The following is a 17,974-nucleotide window of genomic DNA, read 5'->3' on the forward strand; positions in this document are numbered from 1 at the left end:
TATCTATGCTTATTGAGTTCAAAGAAATAACACATTTCTTATTGCTTAATGAGTTTTGGGCCCAAACGAAATTATCCTGGGGTAGATTACTAGTGAGACCAATGGTAAACAATGTTAAGGCAATGAGGAGGACAGGCAGGCAACATCTCTATTGAATACGAGTGTGTGTGTGTGGGCAGCTTGGCACAACCAAAAACAGTAAGTCAATTTGATCAGAAAAAAGTGACTTTGCCAATATTACTTTATTAGCAGATACAGTTGAGTTTAAGATGTAGAATAAAAAGTAAATGTATTTTGTCAAATTGTACATTTCAAAAAAAGGTCTTAAATAATTAACCTTTTTCCTAGATAGTAGAAGCACGTCATAAGGCCATACATTTTTTGGGCAAATCAATCGAAATTGCTCAAAATATTTACATTTCATGTACACCATACATAACTCTTACAAAACAAACTCCAAAATACTAATCCCCCTAGATGTCATGTGACTTCTAGGGCCAGGAGAGTCTGGAGGAAACTCCTGGCCGTAGTATGACAAGTTGGTAATGGAACGCTGGAGTAGGGAGGTTAATTCAGACAGAAAAGCTCTGGCTTGTAGGGCAGCAGGTTATAGAGAGGGGTTGGGGTCTGGACGGGGGGTACTGACGAATCACTCTGGGGGAACTCCGTCCCCGCTGCTGGGGCAAAGTATTGGGAGGCTCTCTGAAAGGCAGAACAAAAACACTAAGGTTAGTTGGATTCAGCTAAACAGTATTCACAATTTGCTAATTTGTTCCAATTATAACTAATCTACTTCCAGGTAAAGAATAGTTACAAACAACAGACTTTGAATTGAAAACTACAACCAGTTTGAGTGGATAACCACGTAAACGTAATAGATCCCAAATAAACAAACACAAAACAAACAAAGCTTAGTTTGATTCAGCTGAGCGGAAAACAATATTGTTCCATTTGTAACTACACTCTACTTGGGAATAATTACAAATAGCAGACTTTGAACATCACTTACTTGAGTGGATAAGCAAATAAAAGTTTTAAAAAGTTTCCAAATAAAATAGATTCCAAATGGAGGTAGGCCTAATGTTTCTCAGACAAGTTATTTTTCTCTGGGGGTTTATTGGTTGGAGGCCGTTCTTGTTTTGTCTGCTGAGGCATACACCTGGCATGATCTAATAGGGCTACTTGGTGCTCTGTCTTTCTAGCAGCCAGTAGTTAAATAGTTGTTTTAATACAGAGGGTAAGGTAGACGGTGGGCAGATTACGAGAGGGCGGCAGGGCAATATGGGATGGCAGAGGGAGTCCTCACAGAACATCTGTGAGTTTCCATCCAATGTACAGTATTTCACCCCTTTCTTTCTCCTTTAGTTTTACTAGACCAATAACAGGACTTCTTAGGCCCAAGACCGAAACAGAGGTTGTTGTTGAAATACATATTTGGCGTCCTGGGAAAACCTTGTGTGGGCTCCATTTTTGGCTGCCGTTAAGGCGGTAGTGAGTGTGTGAGAGACTGACCGGGTAGAGACAAGTGAGTGTGTGAGAGACTGACCGGGTAGAGACAAGTGAGTGTGTGAGAGACTGACCGGGTAGAGACAAGTGAGTGTGTGAGAGACTGACCGGGTAGAGACAAGTGAGTGTGTGAGAGACTGACCGGGTAGAGACAAGTGAGTGTGTGAGAGACTGACCGGGTAGAGACAAGTGAGTGTGAGAGACTGACCGGGTAGAGACAAGTGAGTGTGTGAGAGACTGACCGGGTAGAGACAAGTGAGTGTGTGAGAGACTGACCGGGTAGAGGTGTTTGTGTCCTGTGTTGGTGTTGTCCATCAGCAGGGGGGCAGTGGGGGAGCAGCGAAATCCCCCCTCGGAGAAATGCGATGACGACAGGGTCACTGAGCTGCTCCTCTGTAAAAGACACACACATGTTGGTTTATTGTTCATTCTTACAAGTAATGAGTGTGTTGTGATCCTCTTGTGTGTATTATGAAACAAAATGTGATCACAAAATACACACACAATAAGGCTTGTGCTAGATATCTAAAATGATGTCAATAAAAATAATTCAGCTTTCATCTGCCAAAAAATTTACTTGGATTGTTTGGGAGATGAAGATGGCGTGAGCAACAACCTCATAAATTCAACGCATTTCTGGTAGGCAACTATTCAGCCCTAATATCGTGTGATCTCAAGTCAATAGGCTTCCTCACTCTCTTTCCCAGAAGAGGGCAAATCCCAGGCCTGGCCTGAGAGAGGGACCATGTGGCCCAATGTGATCACGTCAGCGGTCTGCCACATGGATGAACACACATCCAACTCTGACCACATCCGTCCCATCACCAGCGATATCTAGCTGTGCAACCCCCCCCCACATACACACATACACAACTGCTTGTTCACGCACACTGACACGCTGTTCATCAACCAGAAGTGGTGGGGAGAGAGAATTATAGCGATGCCATGGTATTTGGATAAGACAGGAAGGGGTGGGGGATCCTGGGGATCTCAGATTTTAAAAAAAACAAAGCAACTATCTCTGACGTTGATGTGTGTCTTCCTGGGCTATGCCCTGCTGTGTCTCCCAGCTCTATCGTGCTGCAACACAGAACATATGCCCCTTCTCTCTCCCCGCTAGCTCCTCTCCACACATCCCTAATTCAATCAGGAACGGTTAACTATTCTGTTTCTCCTGGGGACATTCAATGTAGGATGATCGCCAGAGAGATATCTCTCCTCTTTAGTGAGTCGTGACATTTAGAATCTGGATTGCTGGGTAACTAATATACATTTTTCTATTTGTTTTGATCTGGAAAGTATGAATATGCCTTACCTAGCAACCATCCACCCCTTCAAGCTTTGCTCGGATATTATAGCAGACAGACCTGGGTTCAAATACTATTTGAAATAATTGTAAATACTTGATCTGTGCTTGATTGAGCTTGCCTGGCTTAATGGAACAATAAAATATTCCCAAAACAATCAACCCTGCACTCCAGTCAGGCTAAAACAAACACTGGCAGTATTTGCACGATTTTATAGCAGAAAAACAATGATAACAGAAGAAAGACTAAAAGTTTAACCGCTCCCCGGGCCCACACTACTACCTGCCCACACCCCTACCTGCCCACACCACTACCGGCTCACACTGTTGTTTCATCTTGACACCATATGTCCATAGGAGTCATCATGATATATCATCTGGGAAATTGCCTGTAATTTGATACCTCTGCTACTCTCCACAACTCCTATCTCTTGCTGTGTTTGTCAACAGAGGCTTCACCTCCACTCCTCTGGAACACAGCTAGATACGGAACACCTTGTATGGACTCACTGTACTCTACTGTATAAACACCAGTCGGTCTCATTAATAGCATTATAGGTGCAATCAAGTAACAGTTATGTGATTCGCCTCCAAGCACTTAAAGAAACCTCTTTAGGCTAGGGGGCAGTATTTTGATGTTTGGATGAAAAACGTGCCCAAAGTAAACTGCCTATTTCTCAGGCCCAGAAGCTAGAATATGCATATAATTGGCAGATTAGGATAGAAGACACTCTAAAGTTTCCAAAAACTGTCAAAATATTGTCTGTGAGTATAACAGAACTGATATGGCAGGCGAAAACCTGAGGAAAATCCATCCAGGAAGTGCTATTTTTCTGAAACTACTTTTCCATTGCAAGCCTATCCTCCATTTAAAGGGATATCAACCAGATTCCTTTCCCTATGGCCTCCACAAGGTGTGAACAGTCTTTAGACAGTTTCAGGCTTTTATTCTGAAAAATTTGCGAGAATGATCACATCGCGTCAGTGGATAGCCAGATGTCCACAGATTTGTGCATGCGCGCGCGCCGGGAGCGAGACCTTTTCTTTCTCTATTCTATTCTATTGAAAAGGCTACCGTCCGGTTGAAATATTATCGATTATTTATTGTAAAAACAACCTGAGGATTGATTATAAAAAACATTTGACATGTTTCTACGAACTTTACGGATACTATTTGGAATTTGTCTGCCCGTCGTGATCGCACGAGCCTGTGGATTACTGAACAAAACGCACCAACCAAATGGAGGTTTTTGGATATAAAGAGAATCTTTATAGAACAAAACAAACATTTATTGTGTAACTGGGAGTCTCGTGAAACATACGAAGATCATCAAAGGTAAGTGATTAATTTTATTGCTTTTCTGACTTTCGTGACCAATCTACTTTGCTGCTAGCTGTTTGTAATGTTTTGTCTGCTGAGAGCTGTCCTCACATAATCGCATGGTTTGCTTTCACCGTAAAGCCTTTTTGAAATCTGACACGCCGGTTGGATTAACAACAAGTTAAACTGTGTTTTGGTGTATTGCACTTGTGATTTCATGAAAATTAAATATTTTTAGTAATTTAATTTGAATTTGGCGCTCTGCAATTTAACGGATGTAGACGAAAATGATCCCGCTAAAGGGATCTGAGCGGCAAGAGGTTAGAAACCCATACTCTAGATCCTTCATCGCTCGGGTCAAAAGTTGTGCAATATATGGGGAATAGGGCGTCAAATACGTATAGTGTACTTAAAGTGAGTTATGTTTTCAGATCTCAGACGTCTTCTATTGGGACAAGTCCATGTCCCAGGTCTTCTTTTGTAGATTCAGCTATATCAAATGGAAAACATAAGCTCCATGTAACTTCCAGATTTGTTTTTCTTATCTATTACATTAATTTAGAGAGGCACATAGCTGGATCTACACAACCTGAAAACATCGGAGAAACTTTGAATTTCGAGTTTAAATTCCCTAAAATGTGCCTATAATGAAGAACAGTATGACCTTGAGTCAATCCGTAGCACTGAAGATCTGCACTACAGTGCAATAGAAATTTAAAGGCAATGTTCTCACGTTCGCAGAGACTGCATTCAAGGTAAACACTGCATATGTTGGCTCAATCGAAAATTATCTTTAAATTTCAATCAAATCAAATTTTATTGGTCACATGCACATCTTTAGCAGATGTTATTGCAGGTGTAGTGAAATGCTTGTGTTCTTAGCTCCAACAGTGCAGTAGTATCTAACAATTCATATCGCGCTACAGCTCAGATCTTCAGAGCTACAAATTGAATTGAGGCAATGTTAACCTGTGAGCTCTGAGAATGAGCCTATATAAATAACGTACCAAAGTATTCCAGAACCACGGACAGTGGAGAGGAATGACGCTTCAGCACCACAGCAGTGGAGAGCGCCACTAAAGGCGGGTTATGCCCCGCACCCAACATCGCTCATAAGGAGCCGTTGCCACAGACCTGTGGTCTACTGAGAAGAATGTTTGGCATGGGGAGGAGAGCAGCCCTGCAGGGCAAGAGAATGCCACCTTGATTTAGATTATTTTTCACAATCCCTTTCCCTAAGTTTAATACAATATGGAATAAGACCTGGATATGATTGAACTGCAAGTACTGCTCAAGACTCCTGATTATACACCACAAACCTTTAAGTATTGCACAGGTACATTAGCGTGTAGTTTTTGCAGCAGCCTGTGTCTCTCACCTTGTCCTTGATGCTTCCCAGCACGGCAGTGGTAAGGATACCCAGGAAGAAGGCCACCAGGTTGAGGCTGGTCAGCACCCAGATTAATCCATACAGGGACAGCACATCACCGCAGCTCCGCACACCCACAAACTCATAGTAGTTGTTTATGTAGCCCCCACTACAAGACAGGACAATAGAACGTCACTAACAACCAAACCTATAACAATATTATTCTAGTTATGCTATTAATATGCCATTCATAGAATAACATTAGGCTACTTTATAAAGCTATACTATTAAGGTAGTATGATATGAGTTGGGCAGGCCCAGGAGTTCTTTCAGACCAATCAAATGTATTTATGAAGCCCTTTTTACATCAGCAGATTACACAAAGTGCTATACAGAAACCCAGCCTAAAACCCCAAGCAGCAAGCAATGCAGATGTAGAAGCACGGTGGCTAGGAAAAACTCCCTAGAAAGGCAGGAACCTAGGAAGAATCCAAGACATGAACCAGGCTTTAACCTTTATTTTGACAGGGAAGTAATACTGAGACTGGGGTCTCTTTACAGATGAGTCCTGAATAAATACATCAAAAACATACAATATACAAAATATATTAAGAAAACAGACACATTTATCAACATAGAGGTCTCCGGTCATTACTCTGAACTGACCAAGAGACTAGAACATCTCATTTAAGAGAGCTCTGAAGTTGTTCCACATAAATGGCGCAAAGAGACTAAAAGCAGCTTTACCCAACTCTGTGGAGACCAAAGGGGCTTCCAGTGTTATTCAAGCCTGAGGCCAGGTATGTTCATTTGTAAGTCTAAATTTAATGAATGATGATAGGTGCATAGGAAGTTTCTGCATGAGTGCTGCATGAGTGCATGAGTGATAAACACAAGAAAACTCGCTATATTTGTGTAGTAGCTTGAAAATCAGACTTCAAATATGAAAAGACTTGGCCAACCGATGGCGCAATGAAATACAACACTGCATCATCTGCACACAAATATAGATATTTTTTTTTCAGCATTACCAATGTTATTTATATAGATTGTAAACAGTAGTAGGCCGAGTTTCGAACCTCCTTTATGTAACTCAAGGATCTCCGATTTGACCCCATCTACCTTGATGGCCTGAGTTCATTGAGATAATTATGAAACCATCGGCAAGCATCAGTACCCAACCCTATTGAGGATAGCTTATTCAACAGGATATAACATGGTCTTCAGATGGCACCGACAGACATGGCAGCTCTGCTTCTAGCTCCTAAGCAACTTTGCAGTATTTTTTTTTTGTGTGTGTTATTTCTTACATTATTAGCCCAGAACATTTTTTGTGTTATTACATACAGCCAGAAATAACTTTTGGATATCAAATCTGCGGTAACTCACCAGCAATACGACTTTCCCGAATTGGATCCTTTGTTTGTACACCCCAGGGCAATTGAAATTATCCCAGAGGCCGCTCCAAGATGCCACCAGCGGAGAAAAGGTATTTGGAGTGGACTTCTAGTCTGACTCAGGAGGCATGCACACCATACACCGCTTCTGAGTATATTCCTCGCTAATGTTCAGTCTCTGGACAATAACTTAGACAAGCACAGGGCGAGGATCTACTTCCAGAGAGACATCAGGGACTGTAACATACTCTGTTCCACAGAATCATGGCTCTCCCGGGATATACTGTCCCCGTCCATACAGCCAGCTGGGTTCTCAGTTCATTGCGCAGACAGGGATAAAGAACTCTCCGGGAAGAAGAAAGACGTGGTGTGTTTCATGATTTAATATTATTATTTTTTACCACTTTTTCTCCCCAATTTCATGGTATCTAATTGGTAGTTACAGTCTTGTCCCATCGCTGCAACGGACTCGGGAGAGGTGAAAGTCGAGAGCTGTGCATCCTCCAAAACACAACCCAGCCAAGCCGCACTGCTCACTTAACCCGGAAGCCAGCCGCACCAATGTGTCGGAACAAACACCGTACACCTGGCGACCGTGTCAGCGTGCATTGCGCCTGGCCCACGATGGGACAAGAACATCCCTGCCGGCTAAACTCTCCCCTAACCCGAGCAAAGCTGGGCCAATTGTGTGCCACCCCATGGGTCTCCCGGTCGTGGCCGGCTGCAACAGAGCCTGGACTCGAACCAGGATCTCTAGTGGCACAGCTAACACTGCGATGCAGTGCCTTAGACCACTGCGCCACTCGGGAGGCCATGTGTTTCATGATTAACTACTCATGGTGTGATTGTGATAACATACAGAAACTCAAGTCCTTTTGTTCCCCTCAATCTAGAATACCTCACAATCAAATGCCGACTGTATTACCTCCCAAGAGAATTCTCTTCGGTTATAGTCACAACCGTGTATATTATCCCTCAAGCCAATACCACAATGGCCCTCAAGGAACTACACTAGACTTTATGCAAACTGGAAACCACATATCCTGGGGAAGCATTTATTGTAGCTGGGGATTTTAACAAATAAAAATTTGAGGAAAACACTTCCGAAGTTCTGTCAACAGTAGTACTCGCTTAGAGAAAACACTAGACCACTGCGACTCACCTTTGATATGCCTACAAGGCCCTCCCCCGCCCGCCCTCCCTTCGGAAAATCAGGTCACGACTCCATTTTGCTCCTCCCATCCTATAGGCAGAAACTCAAACAGGAAGTACACGTGCTAAGGTCTATTCAACGCTGGTCTGACCGGAATTGTTTTGCGCAAAACTGAAAGCGTGAACCACTGCATTTAACTATGGCAAGGGGACTGGGAATATGGTTGAATACAAACAGTGTGGTTATTCCCTCCGTAAGGCAATCAAACAGGCACAACGTCAGTACAGAGATAATGTGGAGTCGCAATTCAACGGCTCAGACACGAGACATGTGGCAAGGTCTACAGACAATCACGGATTACAAAGGGAAAACCAGCCACGTCACGGACCCCAACATCTTGCTCCCAGACAAGCTAAGGAGGATACCGACGTGGCCCGCTCCCAAGGACTGTGGGCTCTCGTTCTCCATGGCTGACGTGAGTAAAACATTTAAGTGTGTTAACCCTCGCAAGGCTGCTGGCCCAGATGGCATCCCTAGCCATGTCCTCAGAGCATGCGCAGAACAGCTGGCTGGAGTGTTTACGGACATATTCAATCTCTCCCTATCCTAGTCTCTCCACTTGCTTCAAGATGTCCACCATTGATCCTGTACCCAAGAAAGCAAAGGTAACTAAACTAAATGACAAATGCCCCGTAGCACTCACTTCTGTCATCATGAAGTGCTTTGAGAGGCAAGTTAAGGATCATATCACCTCTACCTTACACCTTAGACCCACTTCAATTTGAGGAATACCTACATACAGTTGAAGTCTGAAGTTTACATACACTTAGGTTGGAGTCATTAAAAAGAATTTCTTGTTAACAAACTATAGTTTTGGCAAGTCGGTTAGGACATCTAATTTGTGCATGACAAGTAATTTTTCCAACAATTGTTTACAGACAGATTATTTCAATTAATCACGATTCCAGTAGGTCAGAAGTTCACATACACTAAGTTGACTGTGCCTTTAAACAGCTTGGGATATTCCAGAAAATGATGTCATGGCTTTAGAAGCTTCTGATAGGCTAATTGACGTCAATTGGAGGTGTACCTGTGGATGTATTCCAAGGCCTACCTTCAAACTCAGTGCCTCTTTGCTTGACATGGGAAAATCAAAAGAAATCAGCCAAGACCTCAGAAAACAAATTGTAGACCTCTACAAGTCTGGTTCATCCTTGGGAGCAATGATAAACACCATGGGACCATGCAGCCATCATACCAGTCAGGAAGGAGATGCGTTCTGTCTCCTGGAGATGAACGCATTTTGGTGCAAAAAGTGCAAATCAATCCCAGAACAGCAAACGACCTTGTGAAGATGCTGGAGGAAACAGGTACAAAAGTATCCACAGTAAAACGAGTCCTATATCGACATAACCTGAAAGGCCGCTCAGCAATGAAGAAGCCACTGCTTCAAAACCGCCATAAAAAAGCCAAACTGCGGTTTGCAACTGCACATGGGGACAAGATTGTACTTTTTGGAGAAATATCCTCTGGTCTGATGAAACAAAAATAGAACTGTTTGGCGATAATGACAATCGTTATGTTTGGAGAAAAAAGCGGGATGCTTGCAAGCAGAAGAACACCATCCCAACCGTGAAGCATGGGGGTGGCAGCATCATGTTGTGGAGGTGCTTTGCTGCAGGAGGGACTGATGCACTTCACAAAATAGATAACATAAGGAAAATTATGTGGATAAATTGAAGCAACATCTCAAGACAGTCTGGAAGTTAAAGCTTGGTCGCAAATGGGTCTTCCAAATGAACAATGACCCCAAAGACTTCCAAAGTTGTGGCAAAATGGCTTAAGGACAACAAAGTCAAGGTATTGGAGTGGCCATCACAAAGCCCTGACCTCAATCCTATAGAACATTTGTGGGCAGAACTGAAAAAGTGTGTGCGAGCAAGGAGGCCTACAAACCTGAATCAGTTACACCAGCTCTGTCAGGAGGAATAGGCCAAAATTCACCCAAATTATTGTGGGACGCTTGTGGAAGGCTACCCGAAACGTTTGACCCAAGTTAAACAATTTAAAGGCAATGCTACCAAATACTAATTGAGTGTATGTTAACTTCTGATCCACTGGGAATGTGATGAAAGAAATAAAAGCTGAAATAAATAATTCTCTCTGCTATTATTCTGACATTTCACAGTCTTAAAATAAAGTGGTGATCCTAACTGACCTAAGACAGGGAATTTTTACTAGGATTAAATGTCAGGAATTGTGAAAAACTGAGTTTAAATTTAGTTGGCTAAGGTGTATGTAAACTTCCAACTGTACGTCAGAATGCTGTTCATTGACTATAGCTTCAGCACCATTTTTTTAAAATTTTACTAGGCAAGTCAGTTGAGAACAAATTCTTATTTTCAATGACGGCCTAGGAACAGTGGGTTAACTGCCTTGTTCAGAACGACAGATTTTTAGCTTGTCAGCTAAACCTTGCAACCTTTCGGTTACTAGTCCAACGCTCTAACCACTAGGCTACCTGCCGCCCCTAGTACCCTTCAAGCTCATCATTAAGCTCGGGGCTCTGGGTCTGAACCCCGCCCTGTGAAACTGGGTCCTGGACTTTCTGACAGGCTGGCCCCAGGTGGTGAAGGTAGGAAACAACACCTCCACTTCGCTGATCCTCAACACAGGGGCCCCACAAGGGTGCGTGCTCAGTCCCCTCCTGTACTCCCTGTTCACCCATGACTGCATGGCCACGCATGCGTCCAACTCAACCATCAAGTTCTGTAGATGACACAACCGTACTAGGCCCGATTACCAACAATGACGAGACAGCCTACAGGGAGGAGGTGAGGGCCCTGGGAGAGCGGTGCCAGGAAAATAACCTCTCACTCAACGTCAACAAAACAAAGGAGCTGATCGTGGACTTCAGGAAACAGCAGAGGGAGCACGCCCCTATCCACATTGACAGGACTGCAGTGGAGAAGGTGGAAAGCTTCAAGTTCCTCGGCATACACATCACTGACAATCTGAATTGGTCCACCCACACAGACAGTGTGGTGAAGGCGCAACAGCGCCTCTTCAACCTCGGGTGCTTAAGAAATTTGGCTTTGCCCCTAAGACCCTCAGAAACCTTTCCAAATGCACAATTGAGAGCATCCTGTCGGGTTGTATCACCGCCTGGTACGACAAGTGCACCGCCCGCAACCGCAGGGCTCTCCAGAGGGTGGTGTGGTCTGCCCAACGCGTCACCGGGGGCACACTGCCTGCCCTCCAGGACACCTACAGCAGCCGATGTCACAGGAAGGCCAAAAAGATCATCAAGGCAATCAACCGCCCGAGCCATGGCCTGTTCACCCCACTATCATCCAGAAGGCGAGGTCAGTAGAGGTGCATCAAAGCTGGGACCGAGAGACTGAAAAACAGCTTCTATCTCAAGGCCATCAGACTGTTAAATAGCCATCACTAGCCGGCTACCACCCGGTTACACAACCATGCACCTTAGAGGCTGCTGCCCTATATACATAGACATGGAATCACTGGCCACTTTAATAATGGAATACTAATCACTTTAATCATGTTTACATAATGCTTTACTCATCTCATATGTATATACTGTATTTTATTTTAGTCAATGTCACTCCGATATTGCTCGTCCTAATATTTATATATTTCTTAATTCCATTATTTTACATTTAGATGTGTATTGTTGTGAATTGTTAGATACTACTGCACTGTTGGAGCTAGGAACACAAGCATTTCGCTACACCCGCAATAACATCTGCTAAATATGTGTATGTGAACAATAAAATTTGATTTGATTCAGTATCAAAAGCTTTTGACAAGTCTGTCAGCACAATTCTTTCTATCATCTAAGGCAATTGCAATATGATTTACAACAAGCATGGTAGCCGTAGTGGTGCTATGTTTAGGTCTGAATCTGGATTGATTAACATTATAGTACAATTTACAGATAGAAAATAACGTCTCTGTTTATTGACCAATGATTCTAGTAGACAAGGGAGCCTGGAAATGGGTCGATAATTATGAAGATCACTACTATCTCCGCCCTTATGGAGAGGTAGCACAAAAGCTGCTTTCCACACTTTTGCAAAATGTCCTGATACTAAAGTTAAATAAAAAATGACCACCATTTCTTTCAAATAGGAAAGCAGCTGAGAAAATGCTGATTTTTCTGTCATTTTTGCAGGAGTCTAAAACTACTTGCTTAGGCGGGGAAGTAGAGGAATTAGAGGGATCACTAACAGTCTGTCATAGCGCTAAGGAAGTGGTTTGATTTGGCCTGTTTAACCGAGGTAGTGCACTTATTTCTCAATTGCCTAAATAGCTGACAATCAGCTAATGAGACAGTTTGTCTAGCCTTGGCCCAGGCTTGATTTCTTATCAAGAGGTCTGCAAGTACAGGAGAGTACCATGGGTTAGTTTTTTTTTTTTTTACTCAGTCGTTTGAAAGGGTCTTGTTTATCAGCCAGAGGTAAAAATGCTTGAGGAAAATTCAAGTACCATAATAGGATCTGGTATGCAGATAGTAGAATAATTATTTAAAATCTGAATAATATAGATCATGAACGAGCGCCACAATTATACTATGGTCAGAGTTTTCCGATTTGGTGTTTGTAATGCAAGCAATAGGGCAGTGGTCACTGATATAATTAGCAAAAACACCACTAACCAAATATTTATGGGGATGGTAAGTCAGAATAAGGTCAATCAAGGTTTTTTACATTTATCCGAGTGGGTTTCATTATCAGCTGAGTCAAGTTGAACTCAAGACCGATATTCTTAAACTGATCTGAGGCATGTGTACGGCAATCAAGATTTAGATCTCCTAAAACAACCAGATAGGGTTATAAATAATCAGAAATTATTTATAACCCTATCTGGTTGTGGCTGGGGTAGCGGTAGACTGCGTCAATAAATATATATATTTTGGGCTTATGGACACTTTTATAACCAGTAGCTCACATTTTTGGGGCCAGAAATGCTGAGAGAGCATGATGCCATAAGAAAAGATCTTACAAAAATAGCCAGCCCTCTCCCTTTTTTGATCTATCACATCTGAAAATGCTGTAGCCCGCAATGGCAACATCCTTATCCATAGTCCAATTATTAGGTCTCTGAGATAACCAGAACATCAGGGCTAGTGTCATGCACCCAGACACCCAGAAAGTCCAGTTTAGACATCAGGCTTCACACATTTATATGTAACAGTCCAAGCCCTCTGTCAGATTTGAAAACAGCTGGAGGATCCATGTTGACACAAGAGTCAATAGAACTGGATGAGCTAGCCACAAAAGGCTTCTTGATTGGATTTAAAGTTGTGGAGCTAATAGTGGAATTTAGGTAAATATGCACAAAATAACTATTGACAATACCCGTATGGGTATGAGCACATCTAGCAAAAAGATAGCTTGATATAAAACTATTAATAGCATAGGTGACGCTAACAGTGGCTTCCTTGTGGGACTTCCACGGCGAGTGACGTTCCTCCACGGCTGGTTGGCAGGGTCAAGAATAGGAACATCCACTAAGTCATCTAGAGGCATCCTACTAATTAAATTGGATAGACGACACGGTGGCAACACTCCCACCAGGCCAGAGCAGCGTCCAGTTACTGGAGTAGAGGAGAAAGTAGGCGGATGTGGATTCCCCAGTAGCCTGTGTAAGTTCTCTACTTGTTTGCTAAGAGTAGACACATCGCCTCTGTAGTCCTCTGCTACATTGAAAGTCCGGACAGTCCACATTGTCCCAGAATAGAGAAAAATAAAACCGTTGAAACCATTCGTTAGCGACCTCCATTTGAAACTACAGACTAGCTAAGATAGGTAGGCTAACTGGGCTTACATGTCTCTCTTCTTGACAGAAATTTACTAAGTTTGCTATTAGCTACAGTGGGTTTGCACCCTGCCTCCTGAAACAAGCACAGGCTGTGAAATGGAAAATGCACAAGCAACACAAACCTGAGTCACACACCAGTATGGCAAACAGAGAGAAACGGAGGACTTGCTCACTATTTATACTGCCTACACATACACTATACGAGCGGGAGATGACCAACTTGGTTCTGTAGAAGCAAGCAGTAAATTGTGGGGCAGTGGGCCAAAACACCGGTCAAGAAGAGACAGGTGGCAGGAGCATTTGCTTACCAATGAGCAGCGTGGTGTGAAGGCGCAGCGAATGATGGGAAGTGAGATGAGTTGGTCTGTACACCATGTGACCTGGCTAGGACAAACTCTGCGCTAGTTTGAGCCTACTTCAGCTTAAATAGGTCACAATCACTCCACACCTTATCATTGTGATAGCCAATGTGTGAAGAACATTCTGACACCAAATGCCTTCCAAGCGTCACACAAGTGGGTGGGTGCAACACATTGCTGATGTGAGGGGTGAGTTACCACACATACTGTATATAAAGTTATTTTAGCACTGCGTTTTTATTATTGGTTGGATGTACCGCTTATCAGGCTTGCGTCCAATAAGAATGACAGATCTATAACATTTCCATCAGAAATGTGTTGGGTAGCACACAAAGCTACATGATGGACCTTTTAACGTTGGTGTATCTTTGACTCACTTGGCACAGTCATAAAGGTCGCAGCAGTAGCAGGTCCCACTGCGTACCTTCATCTTACATGACTCCGTCAGACCCTGGCACGGCACCTGCAAGAGGTGACAGACACTCCAATCAACAGTATTGAGTGACAGGTACAGTACAGGCAGAGATTAGTCAAAGGTGATTTCCCCCTGCCAGACAGTATGTACCACACGTATTTTCTGAATTGGACGGTATAGCTGACACAGTAAGTCATATTGCTATGAGTGCAGTTGTACTTACAGAGGCATAGTAATTCTCATAGATGTAGCTGTTTCCACTCGTGTAAAACTGGCATCTTCCTGCTTTCAGAGGACGGACATCCTGGTGTGGGAAGGGAGAGAGAAAGAGACAGAGAGACATGATATCTTAATGCATGAGAGAATTGAATAGACAGCAGTTGTATAGTTTAAAGACAGCTGCAATGACTCCATCCATTTCCAGCACACACCTTTTGAATAGCATTACCAATTACACTCCATATCGTTCTGGCATTGTAAAGTTCTCCAATAAAACAGAAGACGGATATAAAATATATATACAGTGAGTGTACAAAACTTTAGGAACACCTGCTCTTTCCATGACATAGGCTGACCATGTGAAAGCTATGGCCTCTTATTGATGCCACCTGTTAAATCCACTTCAATCAGCGTAGATGAAGGGGAGGAGACTAGTTAAAGAGGTTTTTAAGCCTTGAGACAATTGAGACATGGACTGTGTGCCATTCAGAGAGTGAATGGGCAAGACTAAAGATTTAAGTGCCTTTGAAAGGTGTATGGTGGTAGGTGCCAGGCGCACCGGTTTGAGTGTGTCAAGAACTGCAACGCTGCTGGGGTTTTCCACACTCAACAGTTTCCCGTGTGTATCAAGAATGGTCTACCACCCAAAGAACCTCCAGCCAACTTGATACAACTGTGGGAAGCTTTGGAGTCAACATGGGCCAGCATCCCTGTGGAACGCTTTCGACATCTTGTAGAGTCCATGCTGCATCAGATGACCTGGCCTCCACAATCACCCGACCTCAACCCAATTGAGATGGTTTGGGATGAGCTGGACCTTAGAGTGAAAGAAAAGCAGCCAACAAGTGCTCAGCATATGTGGGAACTCCTTCAAGACTGTTGGAAAAACATTCCTCATGAAGCTGGTTGAGAGAATTCCAAGAGTGTGCAAAGCTGTGTTTAACACTTTTTTTGGTTACTACATGATTCAATATGTGTTATTTCATAGTTTTGATGTCTTCACTATTATTCTACAATGTAGAAAATAGTAAAAAATAAAGACAAACCTTGGAATGAGTAGGTGCGTCCAGACTTTTGACTGGTACTGTATATGTTAAAAGCAGAAGGGGTTTTGCTAAGGCGTTGTAAACAGATAGTAGTTATGTACTACGCCGTTCAACACATACTGTAGATATGTCACGTTCTGACCTTAGTTCCTTTTTTATGTCTTTATTTTAGTTTGGTCAGGGCGTGAGTTGGGGTGGGCATTCTGTTGTTTTTCTATGTTTTGTTCTATACGTTATATTTCTATGTGTTTGGCCTAGTATGGTTCTCAATCAGAGGCAGGTGTCGATCGTTGTCTCTGATTGAGAATCATACTTAGTTAGCCTGTTTTCCCACTATGGGTTGTTGGTAGTTGTTTTCCGTTTTAGTGTTTTCACCATTCGGGACTGTTTCGGTTTTCATTTTGATTCTCTTGTTCTTTTTGTATTTTGTATTTGTTCTCATTAAAAGTTATTATGGATACGTACCATGCTGCATTTTGGTCCTCCTCTCCTTCCACCAACGAAAGCCGTTACAAGATAAGTATTTATAGCAACTAGTTGGACACTACGTTGGAACTAGTCAAGTTGACATCTGTAAGTACCGAATACATAAAAATGTAGGATCTTAATTTGATCACCCTGTTGTAGAAGAACTTTCCTGCAATGCAAGAAATGTAAAACTTGTAGTGTATTTGGGGTTTTAAAAAGGCTTCTGAGGTTTGTAATTTCCACTTTGAAATTTCAGACTTGATTTTCACTTATGAAACATTTATCAACCCCTACAAAAATGTTGATTAATTATAATCTACAAAATAATTTACATTTCCTGTTGCTGCAGGATTATCTTCCTGCTTTAGCAAACTTGCTCAAATTAAGATCCTACATCTGTACAGTGCATTGGAATGTTTCTGTGACAAAATCTAAGCATTGATAGAACCTAGAGACAGACATCTAAGCCAGATGACTGTATGGACTTGATTTGGCCAGTTGATAATTGTGAACAGAACTATGGCCTAGTAATATTGACAGTATGAGGAAAGGCTAAACGTTTAAATGTCGATCCTTCTTTTTCACTTTAATACTAATCCCTTCCAGGGGTCAAATCCTACTTGGAATCAAAAATACAAATAAATGTCAAACGAGTGGTGTGGGGGTTGCTTACAGATCAAGACTTATTGGGAAACAGACAACCAGTGGAGTCTAGTGTCCCTATTCCAAAAGTTGTCTCATAGCATTTCATATTATTCTGTACGTAAATCCAAGAGACTTCTTTTAGTATGATGTGTTACGTTTCGTATGGTATACTTTCCGAATACACTGTATTCAGACCCCTTCACTTTTTCCACATTTTGTTTTACATTACAGCCTTACCCTAAAATGTATTAAATTGTTTTTTTTCTCTCTCATCAATCTACAGACAATACCCCATAATGACAAGGAAAAACAGGTTTTTAGAAATGTTTTGCAAATGTATTACAAATTTTAAAAAAACATTTACATAAGTATTCAGACTCTTTACTCAGTACTTTGTTGAAGCACTTTTGGCAGCGATTACAGCTTCGAGTCTTCTTGTGTATTATGCTACAAGCATGGCACATCTGTATTTGGGGAGTTTCTCACATTTTTCTCTGCAGATTCTGTCAGGTTGGATGGGGAGTGTTGCTGCACAGCTATTTTCAGGTCAGGGTTCAAGTCCGGGCTCTGGCTGGGCCACTCAAAGACATTCAGTTACTTGTCTCGAAGCCACTCCTGCATTGTCTTGGCTGTGTGCTTTGGGTCATTGTCCTATTGGAAGGTAAACCCTCGCCCCAGTCTGAGGTCCTGAGCACTCTGGAGCAGGTTTTCATCAAGGATCTCTCTATACTTTGCTCTGTTCATCTTTCCCTCAAACCTGACCCAAATTAAATTGTATTAGTCACATGTGCCAAATACAACAGTGGAATGCTTACTTACAAGCCCATAACCAACAATGCAGTTTAAAAATAAGAATAAGAAATAAAAGTAACAAGTAATTAAAGAGCAGCATTAAAATAACAATAGTGAGACTATATACAGGGGGG

The 17,974-nt window shown here is 42.4% G+C and overlaps 1 protein-coding gene across 2 annotated transcripts in view; it reads right to left on the reverse strand.

The window, feature by feature from the left end:
* Positions 1–223: 223 nt before the first annotated feature.
* The window catches only part of LOC139549711 (transmembrane protein 255B-like), a 46,367-nt gene continuing 28,616 nt past the window's right edge, over positions 224–17,974 (reverse strand). For both annotated transcript variants that reach the window (XM_071360407.1, XM_071360406.1), the window contains exons 5-9: positions 14,894–14,974; positions 14,633–14,718; positions 5,512–5,671; positions 1,783–1,899; positions 224–702 (exon numbers count right to left, since the gene is read on the reverse strand). In XM_071360407.1, coding sequence (XP_071216508.1) covers positions 568–702; positions 1,783–1,899; positions 5,512–5,671; positions 14,633–14,718; positions 14,894–14,974 — 579 coding nt within the window. In that variant the 3' untranslated portion in view covers positions 224–567. The remainder of the gene's footprint in view (positions 703–1,782; positions 1,900–5,511; positions 5,672–14,632; positions 14,719–14,893; positions 14,975–17,974) is intronic.

Source organism: Salvelinus alpinus, chromosome 22 (assembly GCF_045679555.1).
Source record: "Salvelinus alpinus chromosome 22, SLU_Salpinus.1, whole genome shotgun sequence".
NCBI classification, from domain to species: Eukaryota; Metazoa; Chordata; class Actinopteri; order Salmoniformes; family Salmonidae; genus Salvelinus; species Salvelinus alpinus.